Source organism: Schistocerca cancellata, chromosome 1 (assembly GCF_023864275.1).
Source record: "Schistocerca cancellata isolate TAMUIC-IGC-003103 chromosome 1, iqSchCanc2.1, whole genome shotgun sequence".
In the NCBI taxonomy this organism is placed as follows: Eukaryota; Metazoa; Arthropoda; class Insecta; order Orthoptera; family Acrididae; genus Schistocerca; species Schistocerca cancellata.
In genome coordinates this window covers 1,153,946,110-1,153,967,189 of record NC_064626.1, presented here as the reverse complement: position 1 = coordinate 1,153,967,189, position 21,080 = coordinate 1,153,946,110, and the positions used below count along the sequence as shown (strand labels likewise).

At 40.6% G+C, this 21,080-nt stretch overlaps 1 protein-coding gene across 1 annotated transcript in view; it reads right to left on the bottom strand.

Moving 5' to 3' along the window:
• LOC126093250 (serine/threonine-protein phosphatase 6 regulatory ankyrin repeat subunit C-like) overlaps positions 1 to 21,080 on the bottom strand; it is a 289,268-nt gene that overhangs the window by 123,210 nt on the left and 144,978 nt on the right. The window contains exon 9 of the mRNA XM_049908709.1: positions 10,754 to 10,876. Coding sequence (XP_049764666.1) covers positions 10,754 to 10,876 — 123 coding nt within the window. The remainder of the gene's footprint in view (positions 1 to 10,753; positions 10,877 to 21,080) is intronic.

Genomic DNA, 21,080 nt, shown 5'->3' with positions numbered 1-21,080 from the left:
GACAGGCTCAATGAAAAGAGTGTTGCACATTTAGCTTTCAGCCAAATCTTTCTTCACAAAAAAAGTACACACATGTTCACACAAGCAAGCAAACCTCAAACACACATGACCGCCATATCCGGTAGCTCAGATTACGGTTCGAGTTGCCGGATATGGCAGTCATGTGCGCTTGAGGTTTGCTTGCTTGTGTGAACATGCATGTGTGTTCTCTGTTATATCCTAGCCAGTCATGCCAACCGAGCCTGCTGCCAAAAGGTTGGCAGCATCAAAGTCCGGACGCCGTCCGCATAAGCAGCGCCAGCGATACAGGAAATCGCCGCAAGTCTGCGCGCGCCACCGCTGGCTTCTGGCTTCTTAAGCGCTGGAGTCGCGAGCACTAGGACAGTTCTGTATTCGCCGCTCAGTTGTATACTCGCCACCGATTTGTGTACTTGCTAGTCAGTTGTGTGTTCGTCGCAGCAGAGTTGTTGTTTGTCGTCAGCCGACGCTGACCTAGCCGCTCCGACTCGAACTAGACAGATTTCTGTAGACACGGAGTTCACTACTGTGTTTCTGTACCTTCGTTAATAAAGATAAGTACCGACTTTTATTTAATCAGAGTGTTTGGGTTTTCATCTTTCGGTTCACTGTTCCAACGGACCGGTCGGCCCGCTATTAAAAGTGTGGCAGTGACTTCGTAAGCCGTTTCTACAGCGAAGTGGTTGTCGCTACGAACGCCGCCACAAAACTGGCGGTGAGGACTTCCGAACTCGTGTGCAGGGCTGGTTCAACTTGTTTCTTGTTATACTAATTATAGAGATAAAATTTTGGGGGCTGGTTTAATTTGTGTTCACTATGTCTGCCGAATTACAACAGTTGATCTTGTTACAGAGTCAGCAAATACAAAGTCTGGTGGAAGCAATCGCCAAACAAGCAGCTAATCCACCAACACAAAAGGAACAAGCACAGGCAGCACCACCTTTCCGTGCTTTTGATGCATCAAGAGAAGAATGGTGAGAATATTTCGCGCAGTTGCAGGCGCACATGACAGTCTACAAAATCACAGGTAATGAGCAGCAGCTTTATTTAATTTCCACTGCAGGCGTGGAAGTCTATAGACTACTTTGTAAGTTGTTCCCGGAATCCAAGCCAGAAGCTTTAGACTATGACGTTGTTGTTAACAAGCTTGCTGAGTATTTCGAGTCGCGAGTTCATGTGGCAGCAGCCAGATTCAAGTTCTTCAGATTAAAGAAACTGCTGCATCAATCTAATAAACAGTGGTTAACAGATTTACGAGGCCTCACCCGTCAGTGCCGATTTAATTGTGTGTGTGGAGCTTCCTACAGTGATGTCATGTTACGAGACGCTATTACTCAAAACATTGCAGATTCTCGTATTCGTGCTGCTATCTTAAAGTTGCCTGACCCGTCATTAGAGACTGTGATGAACATCATTGAAGCCCAAGATACTTTTGACTATGCTGAGTGTGAGTTAGATCAGCCATGTATTTCTCAAATTGCCTGTGCTAAGCAAGTTATGTCACGCCCGCGGCCCCACCGGCAGAGTCAGACTGTAAACACTAGCCGGCCGCGTCATGTTAAAAACATTCGTCAGCCGCGTGTGCAAAATGATAGAGTTAAGTCTTGCCCCAAGTGTGTTCTTGCTCATCCTCGTGAACGTTGCCCGTTAAGAAACGCGGTTTGTCACTTTTGTCAAAGGAAAGGACACATCCAGACTGTTTGTTTGCGTAAACGCAAGAACAATTCTAGTGCTGCCCAGCCCATGGATATTCATGTTATTCAAAGCCAGCCCGCCCAGACGGTCGCGTTTAAAGACTCTTCCACGGTTCGTGTGGGTAATAAACTTGTTCGGAATAAGCCACCCACCCAGCCCTCTGCTATGCGACCCAAGCGTAATTCAAACGCTGTGAAACGTAATGTACAGACTGCAAGTGAAGCGGGAGTTGTTGTTCCACCCGCCCAACCCACGAGTTGTCGCAAGCAGCGAACACGCGCTAAACGCGCTGATTTTGTGTCTTCCGACTCCACTGCACCGATCCAGAGACAGTGTAATAAACTATTTGTGAAGCTACGCATCCAGGATAAGACCTTCAATTTTCAAGTAGACACTGGTGCGTCTGTGACTCTAATAAATAGTGCTACGTATGCGGCTATCGGCCGCCCTAAACTTTCAGCGGAAAAACATTCTTTGGCTACTTATAGTGGAGAACAAATTCCTGTGTTAGGTGTATGTAGCGTGCCAGCCACATTCTGTGGCAATACAAAAACAGTTTCATTCACAGTGCTCCGCACTACAGACAGTGTAAACATTTTCGGATTAGACTGTTTTGACTTGTTTGGCCTGTCTATCCAAGACAATGTGTTGCAAATTAATTCTGTTGTTGTTCCTCAAGACAGCATAATCGATTTGTGTAAACAATACAGTGACATATTTAAAGACGAACTAGGTTGTGCTGCGAACTTTGCCGCTCATATTACGTTAAAAGATAATGCTCAGCCTCGATTTTTTCATGCTCGTCCAGTGCCTCACACCCTCCGGGCACCTGTAGAAGATGAACTTCGTCGTTGGCAAAACAACGGTGTTATTCAACCCGTTTCAGCGAGCCAGTGGGCTTCTCCCTTAGTTATTATAAAGAAACCGTCTGGCAAGTTACGTTTGTGTGCTGATTTTAAGTCGACAGTTAATCCTCAGACTGTCATTGATTCTTTTCCTTTGCCTAGACCGGACGAGCTGATGGATAAGTTAGGGGAAGCTCGTTTCTTTTCCAAAATTGATCTCCGTGAAGCATATTTGCAATTGCCCCTCGACGAGCAATCACAACAGTATTTTGTCATAAACACATCGTTGGGGTTGTTCCGTTTTCTGCGTTTGCCTTTTGGTTGTGCGTCAGCTCCAGCTGTTTTTCAGCGTTTTTTGTCACAACTTCTGGCTAATGTGCCTTCGTGTTGCAACTATTTAGACGATATTGTTGTGTCCGGTCGGATGCCTGCTGAACATTTCCGTAATTTGGAGTGTTTGTTTACAGTGTTGTCTCAGGCAGGCCTACGTTGCAACATCGATAAATGTTCATTTTTCCTTACGGAGATGGAGTATCTGGGACATGTTATTAATGCTCAAGGCATTCATCCCTCCCAGTCACATTTAGCAGCTATTCGTGATTTGCCCGCCCCTCGCAATCTGCATGAATTGCAAGCAGTTCTTGGCAAATTGACATATTGTATTAGGTTTATACCTAATGCATCACAGACTGCTGCACCGTTGCATCGTCTCCGCCGTAAGAATGTTCCGTTTGTGTGGTCAGCTGATTGCCAATCAGCCTTTCAGCAGCTTAAAGAGGCTTTATTGAATGATCGTTGTCTGGTCCATTACGACCCAAACAAGCCTCTAGTGTTAGCTTGTGATGCCTCTTCTTTCGGCCTCGGTGCTGTGTTGTCTCACCGAGTCGGTAACACCGAACGTCCTATTGCGTTCGCATCTAAATTGCTAAACAAAGCTCAGTGTAATTATAGCCAATTGGACAAGGAAGCGTTGGCTGTTGTGTTTGGTGTCACAAAATTCCATCACTACCTCTATGGTAGACCATTCTATTTAGTAACAGATCACAAGCCTCTGACGTCACTGTTTCATCCGTCTAAACCAGTTCCTCAGCGGACAGCTCAGAGTCTACAACGTTGGGCTCTTTTGTTATCACAATACCAGTATGAGATACTGTATCGCCCTACAGCTCAGCATGCAAACGCTGACGCGCTTTCTAGATTGCCGATTGCTGCGGATGATGTCTTCGATTCCTCTGAAGACTCTTGCCATCAGATTGACGCCGATGAGCATCAATCCCTCCGGGATTTTCTGATTGATTATCGTCAGGTGGCACGTGAGACAGCTACAGATCCTCATCTGAGTTTACTATTACGTTTTGTTCAACGTGGTTGGCCGTCCAAGGCAAAGGACATATCGGATCCTGTGGTTCGTCACTATTATCCGCAACGTCATCTGTTGTCTGTTTCACAAGGAGTTTTGCTGTTACGCACCGAGAATGACCAGCTTCGTGTAGTGGTTCCCCAAGTGCTCCAATCCAAGGTCCTCGACTTGTTGCATCAAGGTCATTGGGGAGTGGTCCGCACCAAGCAGCTTGCCTGCCGTCATTGTACATGGATCGGCATTGATAAGCAGATTACGCAGATGTCTACAGATTGTTCGATGTGTGCCGAACACCAAGCTGCTCCGCCTCAACGCTATTTTGAGTGGGCACGCCCTGCCGGTCCCTGGCAGCGAGTACATATTGATTTCGCTGGTCCATATTGGAATTCTCGTTGGCTCATCGTGATAGATGCATTTAGTAATTTTCCGTTTGTTGTGCCCATGCAGTCTACAACGTCTGCACAAACTATACAGGCGTTGACTTCAATTTTTTGTATTGAGGGTCTTCCAGAAGTTTTAGTGTCTGACAATGGTCCACAATTTACCTCTGCTGAATTTGAAAGTTTTTGTTCTGCCAATGGCATTCGCCATGTTCTTACTCCGCCGTTCCACCCTCAATCGAATGGTGCAGCGGAACATTTTGTACGCACATTCAAGAATCATATGGACCGCCTTCATGCTACGCACTCTCGTCAGCAGGCCCTCATCACGTTCGTGTCGTCGTACCGGACCACGCCACGCGACGGCCCTTCACCTGCGGAGCTTCTCCATGGCCGTCGTCATCGCACCCTACTACGGTTGTTGCACCCCCCGGATTGACCCGCCGCTTCTGAGCATCGCACGCGTTTTCAGCGCAACGACGCCGTTTTTTTCAGAGTTTATCACGGTCGCCGTCGTTGGGAACGAGGCACCGTGATAAGTGTCCAGGGTCGCGGCTTTTATACTGTTCAAGGTGCTACTGGGGCGCACAGGAGGCATCAGAACCAGTTGCGCCGCGCTGGCCGCCCGGATTCTGCCGCTCGTTCTTTGTCCACAGATTTGGTCCGCGGCGGGTTCCAGCCGCGCCTTCCGACTTCGCTGCCGCCACCAGGGCAGCAGCAGCAGCCGTCGCCGCTACCACGCCGACAGCCCGTCCCGTTGATGCCTCCCGCGCAGCTTCATCCGGGAGCGCCCCAGGTGGTCGCTCCGGCGCCTGCGGTCCCTCTTCAGTCGCCACTGCCTTCGGAGCAGATGGACGTCGACCCCTCAGCCAGGCCGCCATCCCACGCGGTGGCTGTGCAGCCTGTCCTGCAGCCGCTTTCCTTGGGCACCCCCAAGGCGTATGACACCGCAGCGCCTTGTCCGGCGCCCACTCAGCAGCTGTCGACGCAGCGTCAGGAGACGCTGCCTCTCTGCGTGGGTCCCGACGCCCCGTCGCGTCCAGTACCAGAAGCTGCGCCCGTGGTCACAGGCGTGCACCCTGACCTCGGTTTTCAGTTGGTGTTTCCCGAGGCCCCGCGCAGCCAATGCTGGGGTGTGGACCGGGGACTGCCACCGACAACAGTCTCCGCCCCGGTCTCTTCTGCTTCGACTGCGGCCAGACCCCTCCCCCGCCGTTGACGCTCGCCACATCATTATTCAACAACGGTGCGGCGATTTGGGGGGGAGGAGTGTTATATCCTAGCCAGTCATGCCAACCGAGCCCGCTGCCAAAAGGTTGGCAGCATCAAAGTCCGGACGCCGTCCGCATAAGCAGCGCCAGCGATACAGCTGGCTTCTGGCTTCTTAAGCGCTGGAGTCGCGAGCGCTAGGACAGTTCTGCATTCGCCGCTCAGTTGTATACTCGCCACCGATTTGTGTACTTGCTAGTCAGTTGTGTGTTCGTCGCAGCAGAGTTGTTGTTTGTCGTCAGCCGACGCTGACCTAGCCGCTCCGACTCGAACTAGACAGATTTCTGTAGACACGGAGTTCACTACTGTGTTTCTGTATCTTCGTTAATAAAGATAAGTACCGACTTTTATTTAATCAGAGTGTTTGGGTTTTCATCTTTCAGTTCACTGTTCCAGCGAACCGGACGGCCCGCTATTAAAAGTGTGGCGGTGACTTCATAAGCCGTTTCTACAGCGAAGTGGTTGTCGCTACGAACGCCGCCACAAAATTCTCTTTTCTGAAGAAAGCTTTGACTGAAAGCTTAATGTGTAACAGTCTTTTTGTTATGCCTGGTTGCAACTAGATGTGTCATCTTTCCTGAAATTTGCCGTAGATAATTCCTCAGAAATTGAGAAGAATACTGATTCCATACCTACAACACTAAAGGAAAAAAATGACCTTTATTATGCATCATTAAAGGTGTCAGTGATTCAGAAAGGATTTCAATAGGTAGCAACAAAATTTTTTGATCAATTGCTCAGTTAATACGTAATGTCTGACAGGAAGCTAAGCATGTTCTGAATCTGACATAAAAATCATTTCTCAAACAATGGAAACTCCAGGTTGGAATAACAACAATATAAGGAATAGGGTAGATTGCTACTCACAGTAAAGTTGACCTGTTGAGTTACAGTGAGGCACAATAAAAAGAGTGTACACATGCAGCTAGTGTAACAGCTATTGGCCAAACCCTTCCACAGCAAAGGAAACATGCACACATTCACGTAAGCAAACACACTTCATGCACAATGACCACCACTGGCTGCTCTGACCGGAAAGCAACTGTCATGTGAATAACAATCTGGAATGGGGTGGGAAAGGAGGAGGGATTGCAGGATATGGATCGAAGGAGAGGAGTGCTGTCTGGCAGAGCATGCAGGGACTAGAAACTGCCAGGCACATCATCAGGAGGTGGAGTGTGAGGGGGATAAAATGGGGAGTGAGAAAGGAAAATAATTGAAAAGGAGAGGGGAGTAAAAGGATGAGAACAGAAAAGGGGAGGCGTGGAAAAGGAGGGGAGCAGGGAAGAGAAAAGGACAGACAGGTACAATGAAAGAGAGTGGGACACAAAGAGGCTGAGGGAATGTGAGAGGGGAGGAGGTGATAGGATGAGGGACCAGAAACTGTTGGGTGGAGAGTGTGGGGGCAGTAGGTTACCGTATGTTGAGTCCAACACTATTTCAGGAATGGAGAATTTACTGTAAGAATAACTCCCATCTGTGCAGTTGAGAAAAGCTGGTCGTGGAGGGCAGGATATAAATGGCCTGAGTCATGAAGCAGCCACTGAAGTCAAGTACATTATGTTCCACTGCATGTTTTGCCATGCGGTGGTCTACTTTTCTTTTGGCCACAGTTGGTGGTGGCTGTTCATCCTGTTGGACAGCTGGTTGGTAGTCATGCCAATATAAAGACCTGTGCAATGGTTGCAGCAGAGCTGGTACACAACATGGCTGCTTTCACAGGTGGCTCAGCCTTAGATGCGGTGAGCCTGTGACAGAATTGGAATAGGATGTGCTGGGTTGATGGATTGGAAAAGTCATCATTTCTCCTGGACAACTACTTCTATTCCCCAAGTACAAATTTTTATTTCATAGCTGTAGGCTATACAGAAGAATGGAAAAACTGGTAGAAGCCAACCTCAGGGAAGATCAGTATGGATTCCAGAGAAGGCAAGGCAATACTGACCCTACGACTTCTCGTAAGAAGAAAGGATAAGAAAAGGCAAACCTACATTTAGAGCATTCATAGACTTAGAGAAACCTTTTGACTATGTTGACTGGAATACTGTCTTTCTAATTCTAAAGGTGGCAGGGATAAAATACAGGGAGCGAAAGGCTATTTACAATTTTTACATGGACCAGATGGCAGTTCTAACAGACGAGGGGCAGGGAAGGGGAGCACTGGTTGAGAAGGGAGTGAGACAGGGTTGTAAACTATCTGCCATGTTATTCAATCTGTATATTGAGCAAGCAGTAAAGGGAACCAAAGAAAAATTTGGTGCAGGAATTAAAGTCCAGGGAAAAGAAATAAAAACTTTGAGGTTTGCCGATTACATTGTAATTCTGTCAGAGACAGCAAATGACTTGGAAGAGCAGTTGAATGGAATGGACAGTGTCTTAACATCAAGAAAAGCAAAATGAGGATAATGGAATGTATTCGATTTAAATCAGATGATGCTGAAAGAATTAGATTAGGAAACGAGACACTTAAAGAAGTAGATGAGTTTTGCTATTCAGGAAGCAAAATAACTGATGATGGTTGAAGTAGGGAGGACATAAAATGTAGACTAACAATGGCAAGAAAAGTGTTTCTGGGGAAGAGAAATTTCTTAACATCATGTACAGATTTAAGTATCAGGAAGTCCTTTCTGAAAGTATTTGTATGGAGTGGAGCCATGTATGGAAGTGAAACATGGATGATAAACAGTTTAGACAAGAAGAGAATAGAAGCTTTTGAAATGTGATGCTACAGAAGAATGCTGAAGATTAGATGGGCAGATCAAGTAACTAATGAGGAGGCACTGGGAAGAAAAGAAGTTTGTGGTACAACCAGACTAAAAGAAGGGATCGGTTGGTAGGACATGTTCTGAGGTATCAAGGGATCACCAATTTAGCGTTGGAGAGAAGTGTGGGTGGTAAAAGTCATAGAGGAAGACCAAGAGATGAATACAGTAAGCAGGTTCAGAGGGATGTAGGATGCAGTAGTTATTCAGAGATGAAGAGGCTTGCACAGGATAGAGTAGCATGGAGAGTGGCATCCAACCCATCTTTGGACTGAAGACCACAACAACAACAACAACTGTAAGTTACATCCCTGTGCAGTTGTGCTCGACTTGGAGGTAAGCTGAATGGAATCCTGGTGGTGGATGAAATTTTCACTGCCAACAAGACAAGTAGAGATGGTGGTGTAAAATTTTGCTTTTTGAGAGGAGTAGGCTATGTGCTGGCACTGGGTTTCATCCTCTCCCTTCAATTCACCCACATCACCACTAAAGCAACGCTATACTGTACAACCACTCATCACAGTCATGCACATGCAACAGATACACACTTGAAACTTCACAATGTGTAGGAGGAAGGCAACAACAAATCACTTCCACTAGGAGCTTGACATAAGCAGCAGTCTCCTCTAAATTGACTCATTCCACATCACTTCAATAAAAAAAAATGTTCAAATTATCTACAGAACATATAACTAACTACCAGTAATAAATGCTTTCCTCTTCTTTACTGTACACAGAAATCACTGTATCTGGAAGCAATCATTTCTGTGAGTTTTTCTCTCACATTTTTAAAATGGAACTCTTTTTCTATATTTATTCAGTTGTAGTTACACACTAGAAATCTTTTTATTTGTAGGAAATAGCAATAGTTTCAGTATTGTTGTGTATTGTGGGGTTTAAGTCTTCAACAGGTTGTACACAAGCATTCTGCAGAGTAATTAGAATCCCCAACCCTCACAACTTCGAAATTAAATCACAATCATGCTTTATTGCACACTATCTTAACAACTTACCTGAGTACAATTGTTTGACAGTATTGTGAGAGATAATACAAGCATATACATCAAAATAACTTCCAGTCTTAGAGAACAATTAATATTGTTTTCAGTCAATAACTATTCGCAGCTCAAAGTGGAATCCAATACCGCAGCAGGCTTAATTCTGCAGTATTTTAATGAAAACAAACTAAAATTAAACACAAATAAATCTGTCTATATTGAATTTGATCTTGGGGGGAAAAACTGATGAAAACCAAATCTTAATTGGTGATGAATACATTAAAAAACAATACTCGACCAAATTTCTTGGCCTGACACGTGATGCAGAGTTAAACTGGTCTGATCATGTGAATGATATTTGCAAAACGCTATGTACTACCATTATGTCCTAAGAAAACTGACACCCTTTTGTAACATCACCACTCTGAGGCAAATATATGTTGCACTATTTGAATCCCATCTAAGTTATGGGATAGAGGTATGGGGATCCAGCAGTAAAGGTAATATGAAAAGTGTACTTATCTTACAAAAGAAGGCACTTAGAATTATGGGAAAGAAATGTGCCAAGGAGTCCTGCAGAAATTTGTTTAAACAATTTAAAATACTAACTGTTCATAACCTGTATGTGCTGAAGATAATCTTTATGGCAGTAAACAGTAACAAAACACTTAATAAAGAAATACACGATCACAACACTAGAGGTAGAGAGAGACCCCACATCATCTCTCATAGAACAACACTTTATGAGAAAAGCCCTCACTATGCAGGCATAAAACTACTAAATTGCTTCCATCCTAATATCTCCAAATTGCTCATTACAAAACTAAAAACAAAATTAAAATTATGGCTCCTAAACAATCCTGTATATTCAATAGATGAGTTTCTAGATTTAGTACACTTGTATGATGGAAGACCATCTATCTAAAAATATATGTAATCTCAGATCTTAGACTGTGTCACAAAGTGTAAATATTTGAATGTCAGATATGAATACTGTGTCACAAACTGTAGATTCCTTAATCTAAGTATGGCAATAACAATTTTTTTATGTATAGTCCCTATATGTAACTCTGTTCTCTCAACTAAATTTAGAAAAAGTTGTGTAGATAATAGTGCCAGCCAATAACATGTAACCCTAGTAAGTAAGGCTCTGACTTATCCAGAAGACTGGAACAAAAAAAAAACTTTTTTTGTAATCAGTTGAGGTTGGATCATAATAAATAAATGTATTTACACAAATAACATGAACATGCTGGTATCTGAGAGTACAAAAGATAAATAGCATTGGGATTTTTTAAAACAAGATTCAGTAAATTATTCAACATTTTTATATGAAAATTAAAGAACTGTAAATTGAACTGCCAGGTAAAAAAATAAATGTAACCACTAGGTAGTCGTTTATTTTCCATAACAATAGATAGTATACCTTATAATGCCCACATGGAGAGTAACAACTGTTACAGCTGTACACAGCATGTTGCAGTGGTGTGCAGCCATTATCATCTTTTAAATTCACATCTGCTCCAGCATCCAGTAACAATTTGGTAGTCTGCATTAACATGAAATGTTACAAGTAGACATTAAAAAGAAAATATGATTGTGTGATTGGCATAAATGCAACAGAACAAAAAATTCTCTCACAGAGCACTGTATAGTTAATAAAAATGGACATATCACATTTTAGTACCAGCTCAATTAGAAAAGATATTACATACAAACAAACAATAGTTCAGTATTATGAAAGGGTCCTAAATAATAGGTCATATTTATTTCAATATATGAAGTTATTATATATAACTATAATCTCAAAACTAAAAGTTCAAACACTGAGAACTAAGAATAGAAACACAAAGTTGGTTTCTCTCTGGATTCTGCTAGTGTACTACCGCATATTGTTATCATTAGGTCTTTCAGATGACAACACACTCATCACATGTATAAATTTATCTATACCCAAAATAATAAAACACAGGTGGAAATACAAAAAACACTTCTGTACAGAAAATGTAAATACTGTTATTCAGATGTTAGCAAAAGAAACCTGGGAAAATGTATTTTCAAAAACAACAACCTATGACTCAAACAACACTTTTTCTAGTACTTTCATGTCCCTATTTGAGATGTGTTTTCCAAAAAAGCTTACAAAAATCAATTTCATGCCAAGGAACAACAGACATTGGATATCACCTGCTATCAGAGTATTAGTCAAACTCTAAAACATCTCAGTCAAATCATAAATGACAATAAAAAATCAGCACTTCACAGACTATGTTAAGACGTATAAGAACATTTACAGAAAGGTGATTAAAAAGCTAAAGCCATGCACAACAACAAAGTAATTTTAGATTCAGCAAACACATCAAAAGCAATATGGAATGTAGTAAAAAAAGAAATAAACAAAAATGTTAAAATTTAAGAGAACATTGTTTTAAAAGATGATCATGGTGTGTTCCTCAGAAATCTTATCCTAGCAAAATACGTAAATGACTGCTTCATATCTACTCCAGTCAGCCTGAATAAAAATTGCCTTAAGAAAAGTGGAACCTCTGTTACAAGAGAACAAAGTGTCAGTTCAATATTGCTATGCCCTACAAACAAATCTGAAGTTCTACGAATAACAAAAACATTGAGGAATAAAATTTCTTCAGCGACAAATGAAGTACCTGGTTCAATCACAATAAAATGTGATAGTGTAATATCAGAACTGTTAAAAGAAAAGAAAAAAATTCCTTGACGTCTATATTTATGTGCTGCTCCATGACTCTGTTGTCAATATCTTTATTCTTGGCTTGTGTGTAACTTCTGTGTTTTTCTTACAGTAAATGTGTTGTTTTTCCGTATCCAGGGTGTAATTACAAAGCTAATAAAATGTTTTTTGCCTTTAAATAATATTTTTCATCAGGTTATGGGCCCAGTACACATGTAAAGGCAAACAACACAGTTTAATTAAAACAATATTTGAAATGAGCGTATGTCTGTAAAGAAACATGACTGCTAGCGGTGATTATAAGGTAAGCATTGATAAGCTTGAAGGACCTGACGACTGGGCCAAATGGAAATGGCATATTTCTATGGTGCTACGTTCATATGGACTAGAAGATATTATTAACGGTACACGTGAACGTGTAGAGTTGCCGCAAGATGCGACAAGTGAACAAAAAGACGCGTATGTGGAATGGCTCAAGGACGACGCAAAGGCAGCAAGTCTTATAGCAAGTGCACTAAGTAAACCTGTTGCAGAACTCATCTTAACGTGCAAGAATGCTAAAGAAATCTGGGACAAATTACGCGCCCGATTGGAACGTAGCAGTACGCAGCGTTTGAATATGTTGATTGAAACATTTTTCCATGTTAAACGTGATGAATCGGAAGATATTAGTGCACATGTGGCCAAACTGCAAAAGTTATTTGTGGACCTGAACGATGAATTAGCAAAACATGAAGAAAATACGCTATCTGAAAGAATCTTAAATGGTCGAATTTTGTCTACACTAGGAAAAGACTACGACAATTTTAAGGATCTCTGGGATACGATACCGACAGAAAAGCAAAGCTTGAATTTATTGATTGAAAAACTCTGTACTATTGAACTGCGTGAACAAGACATTAATGGAAGTGCAGCTTTTGTCGTTTCTAAAACAAGAAAACGGCAAACAAGTAATCAGCAAGTAAAGATGACGAAGTCACAATTAAAACAGAAGTTTCCATGTAATAAATGCAAACAATTAGGTCACTGGGCAGCAGAGTGTCCACAAAACACTTGTGACAGCAATAAAAGAAAAGAGAAGAAGCGAGACAGTGAACACGCTGCATTTACTTCATACGCTATGGGTGTGTGTACCAGTAATCACAGTGACCCAAATAATTGGTATTGCGACAGTGGCGCTACAAATCATATCACTCCCAACAAACAGTATTTTGTTTCGTATAGTGAATTTGATGTTCCTCAAGTAATTTCATTGGGAAAACAAGATGTCAAAATCCGACGAAACAATAAATGGTACAATGCTAGAATGGACAATGTTTTGTACGTCCCTGATGCAAGTGCTAATCTGTTCTCTGTGAGAGCCATAGCCTGCAGAGGCTACAGTACTAATTTTAGTTATAATAATGTCTGTGTTCGAAAACAAGTCAGTGGCAATATTGTTATGACAGGTTATGTGAAAATGGACTTTATGTGTTGAACATGCGTGTTGTTAGAAATGCAAAAATGAATCGTATGAGCTTGATGACTTCATCCGAAACATTGCAAGTGTACCATGAAAGGTTTGGTCATCAGAATAAACAACATGTGAAGAATATTTTAAAAGGAATTAACATTAATGTGGAAGATGCCAAGAGTGAATTTTGTGACGGCTGTGTGGTTGGAAAGATGCATAGGCTGCCATTCAAAACACGAACAATACGCGCTACCAGTACTGGTGAATTAATCCATGCGGATGTAAATGGACCAATGAGCACGAAATCTTTTGGAGGCAAGTATTATTATGTATGTTTCAAAGATGATTTTAGTAAATTTCGTCGAATTTTCTTTTTAAGACACAAAAGTGAAGTGTGTACTGTGCTTAAGCAGTTTTTAAATGAAGCACGAACTAATGGACATGTTGTCAAACAATTTAGATGTGATGGTGGCAAAGAATTTAACAATAAGAATGTCAGTGAACTGCTTGCAGACGGGGGAATAGAGCTACTGATTCCTCCTCCTTACACTCCTGAACAAAATGGTGTGGCTGAACGGGAAAACAAGGACCATTGTTGAAGCTGCCCGGTCAATGCTAAATCCGAGTAAATTACCTAAAGGGTTGTGGGCAGAGGCATGTAACACAGCAGTCTACCTAATAAACCGTACTGGAAAATCTTCAGTTGAAAATAAAACCCCTTATGAACTATGGTTTAATTGACCAGTAGGACGACTTGATCATCTCAGAATTTTTGGCACAGGCTGCTATGTTCACATTAACAAATAATTCCGTTCCAAGTTTGATGATAAGGCAGTTTTTGGACGACTTGTTGGATATGTTAATGACAAAGATGGGTTCAGAGTTTGGATTCCATCTAAAAGAAAAGTGGTGTTGAGTCACGATGTAAAATTTAAGCCATAAATTGTTTGTGATTTACATAGTGATCATGTTGAATTTGAAGTCCCTCGGGAAGAATTTAATGATCCGAATTCATCTAAAGATGACCAATGTAAATCTCCTAGGCTGTACACTTCTGGAGGAAGCCAAACTCAAGAAAAAATTGGCACTCTCGATTCTAATGAAGAGAAACAGAAGAATAAAAGACAACGAAGAGAAACCAACCACTGAAGACTGGAATAGAGTAAAGCGCATTTTCCGGTATTTGAAAGGGACCTTAAATTTTGGAAATGTATATAATAAAAAAGAAGAGTTAAAGATTTACGCTGATGCAGATTTCGCAGGTGATAACCGGACAAGGTGCTCAACAACTGGAATTCTTGCAAAGTACTCAGGTGGTGCAGTGTCATGGACAAGTCAGTTGCAGAAAGTAGTGGCCACATCCACAACCGAGGCGGAAATAATTGCAGCAAAAGAGTTAGTTTGGTTACGTCGTCTGTTATCAGAATTAGTGGAAATGTCGGGGCAGCCTCCAGTTCTTTACATTGACAATGCTAGTGCATTGAAGTTGGCAAAAAATCCAGAATATCATAGACGTTCTAAACATATAGAGGTCCAACATTTCTATGTTCGTGAAAGATATCTGAATGGTGAGATTTTCTTGGAACACATTGATGGACACAACCAGTTGGCAGATATTTTGACGAAACCTCTTGAATGAGTTCAATTTAATTTTCTATGTTCAGAAATTGGCATGCAAGAGACAAAGCAATAATTTCATGATTTTTTTCTTTTGGAGGAAGTGTTAAAAGAAAAGAAAAAAATTCCTTGACGTCTATATTTATGTGCTGCTCCATGACTCTGTTGTCAATATCTTTATTCTTGGCTTGTGTGTAACTTCTGTGTTTTTCTTACAGTAAATGTGTTGTTTTTCCGTATCCAGGGTGTAATTACAAAGCTAATAAAATGTTTTTTGCCTTTAAATAATATTTTTCATCAAGAACCACTCTCATACATCAGAAATATATTTTTATCAGAAGGAGTGTTTCCTCAAAGATTAAAAATTTCAAAAATAAAACCACTGGTTAAAAAGGGCAACATATATTATAGACCAACAGCTTTATATCTAAAAACAAAGATGATGTAACTTACCAAGTGAAAGCGTTGGTATGTTGATAGACACATAAACAAACACAAACACACACACACAATTCAAGCTTTTGCAACTCATGGTTGCTTCATCAGGAAAGAGGGAAGGAGGGGAAAGACGAAAGGATGTGGGTTTTTCGTCTTTCCCCTCCTTCCCTCTTTCCTGATGAAGCAACTGTGAGCTGCGAAAGCTTGAATTGTGTGTGTGTGCTTGTGTTTGTTTGTGTGTCTATCAACATACCAACGCTTTCGCTTGGTAAGTTACATCATCTTTGTTTTTAGATATATTTTTCTCATGTGGAATGTTTCCCTCTATTATATTCAGACCAACAGCTTTGTTCTCTATATTTTCAAAAGTAATAGAGACAGTCATGAAACATAGAATTACAAATTTCCATGAAAAATTCAATCTCTTCTCTGTAAACAAACATGTTTTTTGCAAAGGATTGAGTACAGAATTAGCTATTTCCTATTTCACTGAAAATATCATAATGGGTCTACACAGACTCAACAGTACAACAGGAATAAACTTTGATTTGTGTAAGGCTTTTGATACTGACCAACACGATATCTTACTGGACAAATTAGAAGCTATTGGTATACAAGGAGTTGAGAAGAAAGTGATTCCAATCTTCTCTCCATAATAAAAGATGGGTAGTAGAAATTACCTGAGACAACAATAAAAACCAAAGTATTGCTTACAGATCTGATTTTCAGACTGTACCAACGGAGGTACCACAGTTAATTTTAAATACTTCAAAAACTAATTACATCCCTTACTGGAAAGCAAAGTCACAAAATGACCTGGACCTCAGAATACAAAATAAAGAAGATAAGGGAGCAGCTGTCACAAAATATTTAGGTGTCCATATAGATGAAAATTTAGATTCAAAAGCTCATATTAGTAACATGTCTAGTAAATACTGTAGCAGAATTGTCTGCTTTGCTTACATTCACACATCTATTACCTATGGCCTCACTTTCTAGGGTCACTCTATGACAAATCTGAAAACATCTTTATATTACAAAAGCAAGCTGTTAATATAATTACCAAAAGTTCACAGCTAACATCCTCCAAGCAGCTATTTCAACAGCTAAATATTCTACTTTTACATGCTCTACATACAAAAAAGGGTAATTAACATAAAAATGTGCATTGAAAGTTTCAAATCAACTCATATCTGCATTCATATAATTCAAGAGTGGGCAATGATATCCATGTAAAAGGAGTAAACAAGGCTACTACACAGAATCAAACAAATGTTCAAGGTACAAAATTGTGTAACAAACTTCAAGCTCATATAAAAAATAAACGAATTGTCTATTTAAGGAAGCAGTATTCAAGATTTTAATGACCAGCTGCTATTACAGTGTAAATGAATATCTTCAACAACCTAGTAGCATAATGCCATAGCCAATGCCAATAGTATTTTCAGTCAAATGTTTGCTATGATCTGAATTAGTATTTGAACAGAAGTGTTACAAGTATTATGGGTTTTTATTTAAATCTCAGTTAAGCATTCCATGGAAAGTTTCATTAATGTACTTAATCAAAGTTCATGAAAAGTTTCATTTATGTAATTAATCAAAGTTCTGTGTACAGTTTTAATCTAAGATTGTGTAGGGCACCAATTTTATGAAAAGCAAAGTTGCTACTCACCATATAGTGGAGATGCTGAGTCACAGATAGGCACAACAAATAAAGCTTTCGGCCAGTAAGGCCTTCATCAGAAATAGATGAAACGCGGGCGCGCGCACACACGCACACACACACACACACACACACACACACACACACACACACACACACACACACGACTGCAGTCTCAGACAACTGAAACCACACTCAACGCTAAGTGTGTGTGTGATAACAATAATAATAATAATAATAATAGCTTTATTCGTCATCGAATGGGACACTGCACATGTACAAAGAAACAGTAATGATTACAGTTATTTGTACAATACACAAGACACATTCTTCTGAATACGTCATTAATTTACAACAAAATTACAATAAGGTGTTTATTTATTTCTATTCACATAATTTCACAAAGCATTTGTTATTCTTCATATAAGTATGGTACTCTTCTAATGTGTAAAAAGGGTGTTTTACTAAAAATTTCTTAAGCTGATGTTTCAGTTTAATTGTAGGAAGAGCCATGACTGCTCTAGGCAGTGCATTAGCTAATTTTATACCAGCATACTGAGGCCCCTTTTCGTAAAGTGTTGTTCTGTGGCTGCCAATGTAAAATCTTTCTTTATTTCTAGTATTGTACTGGTGGAAATCTGAATAAGTGTTTGGGTGCAGTCTTTTCACAAGCAATATGGCTTTTAGAATGTATGTGTTTAAAACAGTTAACACCTCTGTTTTTGGAAACAAGTTGCGACAAGATTCCCTATATTCTCACATCCCTTTTTTGAATAATGAGTAGCTTATCTAGATTAGCTTTGGTTGTTGCCCCCCAAATTTCAATACCGTACTTCAAGTGAGAGGAGAAAAGAGCATGGTATGCAGTCTTTAGGACTACGGTGTCTGTACAGAACTTGCTAATAGTTTGCTTTGGATTGTTATGCCAAGGAATTTTACACTAGACTCTTTCTTTACCAATTCGTTGCCCCTGTATAATTTAATTTCATTATTCAAACTACTTTTGTTAAACTCCATCAAAATGTTTTACTTGTGCTTACATTTAAGTGGCTTTCATTAAAAAACTGAATAATTTCTTTTGTCACATTATTACACTAGGCCTCTAGTTCATTACATGATTCCTTTTTACATACAATGGATGTGTCATCGGCATACAGAACAATTTTGGAATTTATAGTACAGTATTTAATATCATTTACATAGATCAAGAACAGAAGGGGGCCCAACACCGAGCCCTGGGGCATGCCATATTTTATGCAAGTGATCTCTGATTTGTAGACACCACTTTCCATTTTAAGTAGAACAAACTGCTTTCTATTGCTCATATAACACTTTATTAGGTCATAAGCAGTGCCTATAATGCCCATGTTCCATAGCTTCGCTATTGAATGTCAACTTTCACACAGTCAAAGGCTTTTTCTAGGTCTAGGTATACACCTGCCACATGTTCCTTGCTTTCGATACCCCCTAACACCTCTTCAATTAGTTGAGCAGCTGCAGTGCTAGATGATTTATCTTTTACGAATCCATTTTGATTTTCGAACATCAGTTTGTGTTTGTTAAGAAAGTTTATAATCCTGTTGTATATAACTTTCTCAACTATTTTGGAAAAGACAGGAAGGATTGAGACTGGTATGTAGTTTTCTATTTTGTTGTTGTCACTTTTCTTAAAAATGGGTGTTACCTGTGCTATTTTTAGTCTGTCTGGAAAGGTGCCTGATTCTATTATATTGTTGACTGCTGCAGACAGAGGTACAGAGACATTTTGGCTACAGGCTTTTAAAACATTAGTATTTAGACCATCATGCCCAGCTGAATTAGAGGGTTTTAGAGAGCTAATCATGCCCATTATTTCTGCACAGTTTGTGGGGGCTAGATATGTACTATGGTCACATGTATTACCTTTAAAACTGTAGTGCATGTTTTTATGTTTATCATTTATGGCTTCCCCTATGGAAGAAAAATATTCATTAAAAATATTTGCAATTTCCAGTTGGTGTGTGTGTGTGTGTGTGTGTGTGTGTGTGTGTGTGGGTGTGATCTATTTTTGACGAAGGACTTACTGGCCGAAAGCCTTATTTGTGACAGTCTTTTTGTTGTTCCTATCTGCAACCCAGCATCTCATTTCCTCCATACAGGGAGTGACAACTTTCCTTTTGATAATATTGTTACATTACATCCTGGATTTTCCACTGTGAAGGGTACTGTGCACCCTTATATTTGTAGGATACTGTGCATCATTATCCCCCCCCATGAACCATAAACCTTGCCGTTGGTGGGGCGGCTTGCGTGCCTCAGCGATACAGATAGCCGTACCGTAGGTACAACCACAACGGAGGGGTATTTGTTGAGAGGCCAGACAAACGTGTGGTTCCTGAAGAGGGGCAGCAGCCTTTTCAGTAGTTGCAAGGGCAACAGTCTGGATGATTGACTGATCTGGCCTTGTAACAATAACCAAAACGGCCTTGCTGTGTGGTACTGCGAATGGCTGAAAGCAAGGGGAAACTACGGCTGTAATTTTTCCCGAGGGCATGCAGCTTTACTGTATGATTAAATGATGATGGCGTCCTCTTGGGTAAAATATTCCGGAGGTAAAATAGTCCCCCATTCGGATCTCCGGGCGGGGACTACTCAAGAGGATGTCGTTATCAGCAGAAAGAAAACTGGCGTTCTACGGATCGGAGTGTGGAATGTCAGATCCCTTAATCGGGCAGGTAGGTTAGAAAATTTAAAAAGGGAAATGGATAGGTTAAAGTTAGATATAGTGGGAATTAGTGAAGTTCGGTGGCAGGAGGAACAAGACTTCTGGTCAGGTGACTACAGGGTTATAAACACAAAGTCAAATAGAGGTAATGCAGGAGTAGGTTTAATAATGAATAGGAAAATAGGAATGCGGGTAAGCTACTACAAACAGCATAGTGAACGCATTATTGTGGCCAAGATAGATACGAAGCCCACACCTGCTACAGTAGTACAAGTTTATATGCCAACTAGCTCTGCAGATGACGAAGAAATTGAAGAAATGTATGATGAAATAAAAGAAATTATTCAGATAGTGAAGGGAGACAAAAATTTAATAGTCATGTGTGACTGGAATTCCAGTGTAGGAAAAGGGAGAGAAGGAAATGTAGTAGGTGAATATGGATTGGGGCTAAGAAATGAAAGAGGAAGCCGCCTGGTAGAATTTTGCACAGACCACAACTTAATCATAGCTAACATTTGGTTTAAGAATCATGATAGAAGGTTGTATACATGGAAGAACCCTGGAGATACTAAAAGGTATCAGATAGATTATATAATGGTAAGACATTTCCAGGGGCAGATGTGGACTCTGACCACAATCTATTGGTTATGACCTGTAGATTAAAACTGAAGAAACTGCAAAAAGGTGGGAATTTAAGCAGATGGGACCTGGATAAACTGAAAGAACCAGAGGTTGTACAGAGTTTCAGGGAGAGCATAAGGGAACAATTGACAGGAATGGGGGAAAGAAATACAGTAGAAGAAGAATGGGTAGCTTTGAGGGATGAAGTAGTGAAGGCAGCAGAGGATCAAGTAGGTAAAAAGATGAGGGCTAGTAGAAATCCTTGGGTAACAGAAGAAATATTGAATTTAATTGATGAAAGGAGAAAATATAAAAATGCAGTAAATGAAGCAGGCAAAAAGGCATACAAACGTCTCAAAAATGAGATCGACAGGAAGTGCAAAATGGCTAAGCAGGGATGGCTAGAGGACAAATGTAAGGATGTAGAGGCTTATCTCACTAGGGGTAAGATAGATACTGCCTACAGGAAAATTAAAGAGACCTTTGGAGATAAGAGAACCACTTGTATGAATATCAAGAGCTCAGATGGAAACCCAGTTCTAAGCAAAGA